Here is a 12,363-nt window from a genome sequence, read left to right as displayed (position 1 = left end):
TTACTGTATTATACTTCCATCACTTTCTTTTTGAAGCTGAAATAATACATTAGTTTGTTCCTATCAGGACAGAAGACCAATTTCATTTGTCTACCTATGAAGATGAATGGATGCAGCAAAAATCCAGAGATGTCTTTAGATATATTACTGTACAGCTCATTGACCATTCTATCAATGCTTTACTCGAAAGTCATGGCTATCTGATGTCAAGTTCCATTGATAAAGTGATTCCCAAACATTACTTTCAAGTATACTTCCCTCAGAGGTCACAGAAGAACTTAAGTGACCTGCGAAGACCTAAAACAGATGAACTTCCAGTTAACCATCACACCAATGGCTTTTAACATTTATAATCTTTTTCTGTAAAGGAAATTACAAGGAGCTAGCTCCATGCACTTGGGTTTAAGAGTTTTTCTGCCCAGTGAGTTTAAACCAAGTGAAATTAGCAAAAATAAATCAAGAAGGCCCTTGTAAATAATGTAATATTCTTTTATATTTAAAGACACTGTATACAAACACATGAGCACATCTGTGTTACTATAACCTATATGCCTATCAAACACATTAACAAATATGCCACAAGAAGCAGTTATGTCAGAACCCTTTATGAGTTACAGTGGGTTAAAGCAACAGTTTTTATTTATTTGAGCTCTCTTGTCCAAGGAACACTGTGTAGGCCCTTGTTTCCTTAGGGAAAAGTAGGACAGACTAATTTGAAAACAAGGAAAAGCAACAAAGTGAAGCCTTTGATGGTTACTGGGATTTAAGCAATTGTAAATTCTCTCCCTGCTGTAAATTGTCTTCTCCCTCTGCTTTTCTCTTTATCTCCATTTAATTCCTTTTGCAAAATACGAACTTGATTCTTCTTGAAAAATATACCTCAGCCTGCTAAAAGCAAACATAACCATCTAGGAAAGTTATATTCTACTTGTTGGGGATCAGTCATTTTTCTTCTACCATCAGTTCAGTTGCTCAATCGTGTCCTACTCTTTGTGACCCCATGGACTGCAACACGCCATGCCTCCCTGTCCATCGCCAACTCCCGGAGTTTACTCAAACTCATGTCCATTGAGTTGGTGATGCCATCCAACCATTTCATCCTCTGTCATCCCCTTCTCTTGTCTTCAATCTTTCCCAGCATGAGGGTCTTTTCAAGTGAGTCAGTTCTTCGCATCAGGTGGCCAAAATATTGGAGTTTCTGCTTCAGCATCAGTCCTTCCAATGAATATTCAGGACTGATTTCCTTTAGGATGGACTGGTTGGATCTCCTTGCAGTCCAAGGGACTCTCAAGAGTCTTCTCCAACACCACAGTTCAAAAGCACCAATTCTTCGGTGCTCAGCTTTCTTTATAGTCCAACTCTCACATCCATACATGACTACTGGAAAAACCATAGCTTTGACTAGATGGACCTTTTGAATGACAAGTAATAAAATGCTCAGCTATCCTCAATCCCAAAGAAGTCCAAGTGTACAGTAAGGTCCAGGGTATTCCTCACCTTTGAACTTCGTTAAGGATGTTCTCCCGCCAAGTGTTGCATTTGGTAGTCGCAATGGTCCACAAATGGAACATCAGTAGATGAATTCAGAGCACGTGTCATTTGCTAACTGTTGTATAAGACAAAGCTTTATATGTATTTATAAGTCTTCTAATTATGCTATACCACTATACTTCTCAGTTTTTCAAATATATTTCCTAGGCCCTTCATTATTGATGTCTCCATGTCATCTGTAAACCATTTCCTGTCCTGCCCTAAGCCACATTCTCACTGTTCCTCATAGTCATCTTTTCCCTCTGCCTCTAACTCGGTTTATCAAGTGCTGAATTTATGGACGGTGTCAGTAGTTTGCTGCATAGTTTGAACCAGATAGAACACAAACATGAAATGGTTTTGCTTCAAGCAGATGGTTGATTCATTTTTCTTAGTGGCATCCTGAATAGATTCAATTGCTATTTGGTCTCTAGGATATGAAAAAATAAGATTAAATTAAGTTTAGTTCAGCTTAAAGTTTCAGTCTCATATTTAGTTTAATGTCCTGTTTGCAGTACCAGCTTAAACCATGCTGAAGTGATGTGCCCTGGCAGGGAAGAATGATCAGTTTCACCAGCTTCCCTTACCCCACCTGGGTGATATTATTCTCCATTGGCCTGAGAAGTAGGAAAGAAAGAAAGTGGGTATATATCTCCTCTTAAGTAGCATCTTATGGTGCTCATGTATTGTATGTAATAAAGACACAAACACTTGTTTTCTTTGGGGTACAAGTGGGGCCTCTTAAGAGGTCTTACAGAAGCTCTTCTGTCTTCCCATTTCTTTAACAAGGAAAAGTATGCTGTGTAAACATGTTTTTGGGCATCTCATCCTAGAGTACTCATGCTCCATACACAGCACTCCTATTAGACAGCTAAACCATAGCTGCCTCCTTCAGTTTCCACTTGACCTACAAAAATGCTTTGGCCACACCAAGCATTGGGAAGTACAAGATGCCTCCTCTCCTTACTACATCACCATTTCAGATCAGTTTTAACACTTCAGTAGTCACAGGAAGCAAACAAAAAGCGTTCAGCTACTTAAGCACAGTACAAGTTGGTAGTTAGAAGCCATCCCATCCACTTTGTACTCCTAGGCTCTATAAATGGTGGACTTGGAGCTACCCTCATTTGTTTGGGGCAGAGGGGTGAAGTACCAGTGTTTTTGTCTCCCTGAGGAGTAAACAGGAGCCATCACACTCTCCTCCTGGGCCATAGATTCAATGTGACTCTGATTCTTTCCTAAATTTTCAGACAACTTTAGAATACATGAGATTGGTGGAGTGATGAAGGAAAGGTCGATTTTTGACCTCTTTTGTGCACGCTTTTGAGGTAAATCTTATCCCCATCTCTTAGAATGAGATAAACTTAGCACTTACAGTTTTCAGTTGAAGGCGATAGCCAACAATCTAAAATAACAGAGTCCACTGTGTTCCTGATGTAACAGTGCAGCTTCAGAAGAACTCGTAAGTTAAATCCGAGTTAGGACATGAGGAAACAGCTAATCAGAATTGCTCTCAAACCCAACAATGTAATTCAGTCAAATTGAATATTTTTTTTAATTGAAGTATAGTTGATTTACAATGTTGTGTTAGTTCCTAGTGGACAGCAAAGTGACAAACACACATATGTATTCTGGTTTATTAAAGGATATTGAATATAGTTCCAGTAGGACCATGTTGTTTATTTATTTTATATATAGTAGTTCGTGTCTGCTAATCCCAAACTCCTAATTTGTCCCTCCCCCACTCTCTTTCCCTTTTCATAACCACAAGTTTTTTTTTATGTCTGTGAGTCTGTTTCTGTTTCATAAACAGATTCATTTGTGTCATATTTTAGATTCCACATATAAGTGATATCTTAATATTTGTCTTTCTGACTAACTTTGGTCATCTCTAGGTCCATCCCTGTTGCTCCAAATATAACAGACTATGACTACTTGGCATTTGAACACGTTACAGCCTCTTCATAGATGACAAAGAAAAACGAAAAGGAAGCAGTTGCCTTAATTACCAGGCCTATTGAAGTTGAAACTCCAGAAGATAGAACTTGATCAGGACAGTCTGTGCAGTGTGGTGCAGCTGCTAAATAATGTAGATTAGTACCCTCTTGGGTCTCTACATTAATTCCCGAAGAGCTGGGAGTTTAGGATTTGGTTTGAGCACATCTCTTTAGTTAATCCCTATTGTTTTACACTGGCCAAGGTAGCATCATTCAAGGTGGCAATTAATGCTCTCCCTCAAGCAGAAACTTCAAGGATTGCTTTCCTTTATTTGCATCAGAATTTGGGACATAGATTTTTGTTTTGGTTTTAGTTCCTCTGCTACAAACATCATTCAGAGAAATGAGGTTTAGCTTTAACATTGGCTGAAATATTTCACTGCTTAGGGGAAAAAAAATGCTGAAAATCAAATGTTTGGCACATCCAGCTCTCATTGATAAGTATAAGAGTAAAAAAATAAGTAAAATGAATAAGTTTGTCATTTACTGCACGATGATCATAAACCATGCTATATATTTTTTTGTAGAATCAGCCATCTGACATCTATTCTTCTTTCTTTATTTACTAGAAATATTTATATTAATTTGTCTGAACTAAGAGTCTGACGTTTTCTTTGCAAATTGAACCAGAACAGGCCAGAATCTACAATTCTTTTGGAGATCCCTACTCCAAACTTCTGAGAAGCCAGATATCTTTCAGCATCCTAGCCCACTAAAAAGAGGAGCCTGGCAGGCTACAGTCCATGGGACTGCAAAGAGTTGGACACAACTGAGCACAGCACATTCATATTTTAAATATATGTGCTTTGGTGCAAATTCTCAGTTTTTATTTCTCATGAAAAATATATTCTTCAGAATGAAAAATGCATTCTTCCACAGTTTCTTAGGCATGCTGCACTTTGATTGAAGTGAATGTTGGGCCACAAGGGTTAATCTGTTATTTTGAAAAGGAATGTGAGAGACGATCAATTCACTGTGGAGACAACTTTGCATGGCCAACAGAAACCATTAACCTCTTAATTTTATATTGCATAGCACTTTGGGGGAAATAAGAATATTTTATTTTCGTGTATGTTGATTTTATTTAGTTTTCTTTGAATTTTCTCTGAAAACCAAATTAAACATGTTTTCACTATGTCTTTTCTTGGTAACCATTACTAGGATTCCATTTTCTACCTTTCTGTTTTTGTTGTTGATTGCCAGTCTTTTAATGGTTTTCTAATACCCCTCATATTTGCTGTTTTTGCCTAGCTATACGATTCTGCTTATGGCTGAGTGGATTAGCAAAAGACATGAAATAACATTTTAAAACAGCAGTTGAGCAGTATTCTGGAACAAAAACAAAAATATGGTTCTGGGTTAGGACGTCCTCCCAGCTCTATTCAGTGAAACAGCACAGGTTGAGGGCACCGAGAATCCTTGAAAATTCACAGGCCTGGCCTCCTATAAGGGTTGGCTTAACAAGATATTTAGAAATAGAAGACTGCCTATGCCATGACTAGTTCAAAGAATTCTGCAGGCTTGGATTGACATCAGGTCTTTTCACTCCCTGAGATAATCAAAGGATCTCTGTGAATCACTCTCTCTTATTGACTGCCAGGCCAGGCAAAGAGACAAACCACCTGAGATCAACTCTGCCATCATCTTGTAGGCCATTTCATTTCTTTCAACCAGAATTTCATGAATAGAAAAAGTTAGATTTCTAAAAATAATTTTGAGGCTAGATATGTGATTTAACATTATGCTATATTGTATCCTATTCAGTTATATTAGTATTCTACAGATGTGCACAGGAGAGTAAGCTGTTTTTGCCCTTAGCCAGATAAAGGACTGGATTTACACAATGCCAGAGTAGGCAATTGCAACTTGCTCTGGTTGGAAAGTTTCTCCAGCCACCTGTCACAATAGAGAAGTTTTATCATTAGAGAATCATTTCTCAGGAGTTGCTCTCAGAAGGCTACAGACATTCTCGTCTGTAATACAGAGAGCTCTGATTATAGCCATGAGCACAGTTATCTGAATGATTATGTGAGGCAACTTTAATTGAATTTTTTTCCTGAAGAAAAAATAACTATTTGAGTTAGAATACAGGACAAGGTCTTGGTCACTGACTTTGGTCAAGTATTTTTTAATAGAAATAGGTTTAATGCTCTATCCTATTCTGACACATTTAGTAATAATAAAAGTAACAAAGATGTGTTCTCCAAAAGATATATCTCCAAGTGTTGGTGAACTATTTTTTTTTTTCAATTTCTTCTGTGAATCCAATATTTTGGTCTTAGACTACTTGAACTTTTCTCTGTTTTCTCCACAAATACCATTCATCCGGTCATAAAACTATTGGCCTTTTTTCACAGAACAAATATTGAGCAATGGACAGGACAGCCATAATCTCTAAACTCATTAGAGCTTACAGTCTAAAGTAGAGGCAGTTAATGGGAAATTACAATGTGATGTTATACATGTTAAGACAGAAATAAAAGGGCAAGAGAGAACACAGGGTTTTAGGGTCAGCTACCTGGAGAGGGAGATGTCCACATTTCCAAGGTAAGACTCAAAGGATGAATATAATTTACCCAGGAAAAGGAAGTTTGGTCATGGGATTGTTCTAGGAAAACGGAACAGCATGTTTAAAGCCAAGTATAAAGAGGAATAGAGTGTATGCTGGGAAATTAAAACTAACATATCTCTATAGCTTCTGCAAGTAGTAGAGGATACCACGGGGACTATGAAAGAACTTTTGAGCTATATTAAAAAGTACAACTTTTATTCTAAGGAAAATAAGGAATCACTGGATGATTGAAGAAGATAATTGTTACGTTGCTTTACAAATAAGATACTGTATCTGCTTTGCAGATGAGTAGTGGCATGGCAGGATACCAGCCAAGAGTCCTGTAACCATGTTTGAGGCAAGAAATGCTAATGACCTCAAGTAGGGTATTGGTGTTGAAATGAGGGAGAAAAGGATGGAATCAAGAAATACTAGAAGGTAGAAGAAGGGATTGGTGACTGATGGGCTCATTAATTGCAAAAGGATGAAGGATATAATAGAAGAGGAAATATCCCAAATAATGGCTAATAAAGGCCATGATGATAAAACACTGAGACAGGAAAAAAGAATACACAGAAAGAAGAAAAGCAAGTTGGGGAGGTCTGAGAGTGGATCCATATTTAGTGCTGTTGTTGTTCTGATGGCTGTGGGACGCCCAGGTGGAAATGTCAAGTAGGAGAATGCATAGGCAAGTGTAGAGAACAAGCGGGGAATCTGCACTGGAAATGTGGAGTTAAGAATTGTGAGCTTATGAGGTGTAATTGTGTTTGAGGGCATGGGTAGAATGTTAAGAAAGAAAAGCCTCAGACAGAATCCTGAAGATTTATGGTGTAGGTAGAAATACCCAGAAGACCTTCCTTGCTCCCTTAGCATCACACATCTTTCAGCTCCTTTTCCTTTGGTCCAGATGCCTTTAGATTTGTTCTTACTTGAGTAACGCTATATTCCAAGTTGGCTTCATTAAAGGACATTGATATCTGTAGTATCTTTCAAAGTTAAGAGCCAAAAAAAAAAAAAAAAAAAAACCCAAAGTTAAGAGCCAACATTTATATTCTTATTCTGTATGTAATATAAAAAAGCAGGATTATTTTTAAAACCCTGATCATGGTCATTGGGAAGGATGGTCCTTTTGTATCAGATAATCATGCCTTCATATTTTATAATAAGGAAAAATTCTTGATTATGATGCATAATTTAAGGAATTCTCAGTAAGTTACCTGTCCCATTTCTTTTATAACTACTCTTTTAAAGGTGAACAGATCCTTGAAGGGAGACTCTGCAATCGGTTCCACATGCTATTTATACTTAAAAAGTGTTAAATTATCCTAATCATACTTATAGTAACAATCAAGATTAATTGCAGCTATATTAGGGTTACTTATTATTTGTTCTACTTCAGCAGTAACACAAATCCAATTGCACAAGCAATTTCCATAATCCAAATTGTGAAAGGAAGAGGAGGAAAAAAATACCATGCATAGTTGGTTGAAATAGTATTCAAAATAAATCCATAACCAAATGTTTCCCTAAAATTCCCTTTTTGAAAAGGAGCTGATTCTGAACAGATTGTATATGTGTCTCACTGGTGGAAGTGGATTATCTATCTTGAATTGGATTGTGATGACGATGACCCTATTCTAAGTAAACCAAATCTCTTGAACTATATAATGAGATCAGGAGGAGCATTCGGCCTGAGAACGACAGATTGCAACAACGGAGATGACTTCACTAATGTTTTTCCAAGCCTCTTTCCTTGATGTACATAATACTGTGATTTTTGTCCTGTAGAGATTCCTGATGTAGTTTTGTATGCTCTTTTTTTCTTATTCTTAGTTTCAATTTTTTAAGTAGAGCTGAATGAGTGGCAGGAAGCTGCGAAATCTATCTTACAAAAAGGTGATGAGGGAGAATCTAGAATCTTCTTTTGCTTTGCAGCTGGAATGCAGAAAAACTATCACCAGTAAACATTGGACTGATTCTTTTTTTTTTTTTTCCTTCCTTTCTTTCTTTAGGCTGTGAGGAGGCAAAAGTTGCTTGAACAGAGTATCCAGTCTGCCCAGGAGATTGAAAAATCTTTACAGTTAATTCAGGAGTCCCTCTCATCAATTGACAAGCAGTTGGCAGCTTATATCGCTGACAAAGTGGATGCCGCTCAGATGCCTCAGGAAGCCCAGGCAAGTAGAACCTGGGACGAGCTTCTTTGGTTTTTATTATCTGACCAAGACAGTGGTGTATTTCTAACTTAAAATTTATTTATCTAGTTGCACAGAGTGTTATTTGATCGATGGATTTGACTGGAGATAAGGGGGGAAAGAGCTCTAGATTAGTACTCTAAGATTTATTTTCAAATGTATGTAATGGAGGAACTTGAAATAGACACTTAAAAGACTGGGGCAGTATCACACTGAAGTCTGCTATTTATCACTATTTTTGGTCTATACTTTAGCTGGAGGGAAATCATAGGAATGTAAATTATGAAAAAAATATTTTTGGTGGTACTATTAAAAATGCAGCCCCAAATATTTTCTTATCAACTCACCTTCATTATCCTGGAATCAGAATTCATATAACCTATATTCTACATTTAATGTGTTGTAAGTAGTTAATAATAAGGAATTAGAGATATAAATTTACATTTTATTACTAATATTCTCTATACTCATTTTCACATATGATATATTCAGCACTATTCAATCTGAATTATGAAATGTATTAAACTAATTTTTCTAGAATCAGAGTTAAAATAGTAATGAAAATAAATCTAAGTCAAATTTATACTGAGTAAATTTAGGCTATATTCATATTAATTTTCAACTTGGACAGTAATGCTGTATTTCTATTTTTAAATAACATTCGCTTGTTTGTAAAATATCATAAGTATTATTTATATAAATGTCTTTAGAGTTTTCTGATAGTAAGGTTACATAGCTAATTTTCATGTCATATGTATATATATTAGGAACCCAATACCCAGGGATAACTCAGACTGATACATTATAATGTGAGAAGCATTAGAAGGTTATCTGTCCATCCCCAAGGCCCTCTCCCCACTAATTGGTGGAGATACATGAATGTTTCCACTTTAAAATAAATTTGGATTTATGAAATACTAGATTTATAAATTACGGTTATGATGCCATTACAGTGCATTAAACCACAGTTAAATGGATGTTCAAAGCATCATTGAACATAATAGCATGTGTTAGTTTACCATATTGTATAAGTTTTGTCTGAGAAAGTCTTTGAGTGCATGGGATAGAATACAAGTAGTTTGGATAGGCTGAAAAAGTCTAGAGTGGTGGGATTCCTCATTGACTGTTGTAGCAAGAGGTGAAGAAAGTGAAGTTGGGTAGTTTTTGATGATAAAATCCTCATGATAGTTTTCCACTAGGGCCGTATGTAACCTCCCTGGTATATACACTTCTTCAAACTTACCTAGTTTCGTCAAGTTCTCCAGCATTGTCTATTTTGAAGACTCTTTCCATTTGAGCCACATACAACTTGAGCCACTAGGCAAGCTTTAGAAAAATGTATGATAGGAATGAAATTTTTACTGAATTGTAAAGAACTACATGATTATAAACTGAAGGCAGAGTAGAACTGCTTATTTTGTTTAATTTAGTGACATGAATTTGGAAGAAGGTTTGATTACAGATGTCTCATACCTTTTTGAATGTAATCAAGGAAAAATTTGAATGGTATAAATATTAAAATCAGTTATACTATAAAATAAATGGAGTTCCTTTATCAAGCTGGTAGAATGAAGCTGTAAGCAGCAAATTTGAGATTGGCAAAAGTTCTTAGTGTCTGAGGTAAAAATTGGGAACTTTCAGAAAAAAAATATTGTTTACATGAAAAGGTTGTTGACCCTGAATGTTTGTTTATTTACTTATGAATACATGATTCCATAAACATGAATATAACATGCTAGTTTAATAACATAAAGATTTTTGTTTTTCTTTCTCAAAAACTATGATAAAAGATTATTAAAAACAGTTCAAAATTTTGTTGATAACAGCACACAGATTAGGACATTTCAAATCTACTTGAAAAAAGAGATTTTGGAATACTAACAAGTTCACATCTATTTTCCTTACATTTCTGTTTGCACCTGCATTTCAAGATGATCTTAACTTTGAATTCCCCAAGTGGTAATATATTATAAAATGCATTCACCCAAAAGCTATAGAAACATTCTTTTCCAAAATTCTTTTTGTTTATTCATTTATTTATTTTTGCCACACCATACCACATGTGGGATCTTAGTTCCCTGACTAGGGATCAAACCTGTGCCTCGTGCACTGGAAGTGTGGAATCTTCACCCCTGGACTGCCAGGGAAGTCCCTCCAAGCTTTTATTTTAAGATGACATCAAAGTGAATTGTTTTCCAGAACAGAGTTAGCAACTACTCAGATTTACTTCAGGGATTGCCTTTCCTGAAGCTCAATATGAATCTCCCCTGGAAGAAACAAGTCGAGAATAAAGGGATTGTCTGTGGAGTGAGAACTTAGGCACAGCGTGTCAGACAAAGAACTTCCTAAGAATACCACCGAAATGGCATTTTTTCTAAGCTTATATAATGAGGCTAAATTTAAGGCTTGGTATAAATGAAAATTCATACCCAATGTGTTTCCATAAATTGGCATAAAATTTCATTGCTAATTAAAAGATTAATGGGGTTAGCTTTCCCTTTTCAGAAACCGAGCACTTGTTTTAATACATCACTGAAAAGCAGGACAAGACGAATGGCATTGCCATATTTGGTCATCTTATATCTGTGCTCAGTTTTCCGGTCACATATTGGCCACATAGATTTGTGGATGTTTGACTCCACCGTGTGGTGCACTGGTAGTTTTACTACTAAATTTAAATCTGTAAAAAAAGTCTTCCTTTTTTGGCCTTTTAAGAGTGTTTGAGAGTCTCAGGTATTAAAAACACAATCAGGATTAAGGGATTGGGCGCAATGTGTATAATATTTTGACAGGTATATTCTTATTTTATATAAAAGTAAATGTAGATCAGGTCACTTTCTTGAGCATAAAGGAGCTTCCCACTGCCTCTGCATATTCATTGACCAGTTATCTGTCATGATTAAGCAAACTGGGCCTTCTGATTCTAAACCAGATTAAAAATATTTTACCTTTTTATTTAGTGCTATGAGCCTCAGGAGTAAAGTTTAACCTTTCAGAAAGTAAAACCACATCCTGCTAGGGCAAACATTGACTGGAGTGTTTTATTTCAAAAAAATAATTCTTAAGAAAACCACGTTCTTAAATTCGAATGACTGCAGCATTAAAATGCCAGCCTATATAAAGAGAGGCTCTTATTCAAGTATATAATTAAGATGACATCTTATTAATTCAAATAGTATAAGGCAAATGGGGAAAGCTCTTCTTGATACAGAAATTGATTATCTGAATACATAAATCAAAAATTTGAAGAGATATTTTAAAAATAGTATGATTAAAATATAAAAACCCCATGAGTGTTTCTCTGAAACAACTATACAGAATATAATCTTCAAATTGGATTACTGCAGAGAAGCACATGGCATGAATAGAGTTATTTACTCCTTAATTTTACTGAAGAACATGGTAAAACACAGAGATTTAGTTTTATCACCTAAGGTCTGGAGGCAGAAATCCAAGTCCTTAGCTTTGCATGGCAGGCCAATCAAGTCAGAATCTCTAGGTGGACTCAGTCATCAGAATTTTGGGAAACCACCCCCCCACCCCAAGTTATCCTAACAAGTATCTAAGGTTGAGAACTTTGGAAATGGCTAGTCCCAGGCTTCCCCCCCACCCCCAACATCATGTTTCTCAACACTGTTTGACAAACATTCTCACCTATGGCTGAGTCAAAATTTCACTGGGAGGGAGATGGGGTGGAAATCAGACATTGGTGACTTCTATCTTGCTTGTTTCTTTAATCTTATGGGAAATAAGTGAAGGCAGACATATATAGCTGAGAACTCCTGCAGGAGTGAATTAATTTAGACAAATAGAATTTTCCTTATGAATGTTTTAAGAGGAAGAGGAGCTTAGCTTAGTCATCTTTTTTTTTTAATTCCACATATGTTAATGTGCCAGTTAGCTTCTCTAAATCATTGTAGGAGCTGTGATAACTATGTCTAAATAGCCAATTAAATGCTATATACTTATTAAGATTACACAGGTACTTTAATCTGTATTTTTCCCTTTTATAGTAATCTCATAGTTTGAATCTCCAATATGTAAGAACAATCTAACATGAGTACCTGTTGAAATGCTCCACATCATTATGTGT

The 12,363-nt window shown here is 36.0% G+C and overlaps 1 protein-coding gene across 9 annotated transcripts in view; it reads left to right on the top strand.

Annotated features, from left to right (window-relative positions):
* The window catches only part of DMD (dystrophin), a 2,668,835-nt gene that overhangs the window by 1,286,825 nt on the left and 1,369,647 nt on the right, over nucleotides 1–12,363 (top strand). For all 9 annotated transcript variants that reach the window (XM_060407875.1, XM_060407877.1, XM_060407874.1 and 6 more), the window contains one exon: nucleotides 8,091–8,252. In XM_060407875.1, coding sequence (XP_060263858.1) covers nucleotides 8,091–8,252 — 162 coding nt within the window. The remainder of the gene's footprint in view (nucleotides 1–8,090; nucleotides 8,253–12,363) is intronic.

Source organism: Ovis aries, chromosome X (genome assembly GCF_016772045.2).
Source record: "Ovis aries strain OAR_USU_Benz2616 breed Rambouillet chromosome X, ARS-UI_Ramb_v3.0, whole genome shotgun sequence".
Classification (NCBI taxonomy): domain Eukaryota; kingdom Metazoa; phylum Chordata; class Mammalia; order Artiodactyla; family Bovidae; genus Ovis; species Ovis aries.
Note: the sequence above shows the minus strand (reverse complement) of the source record. Positions and strands in the feature narration are given on the sequence as shown.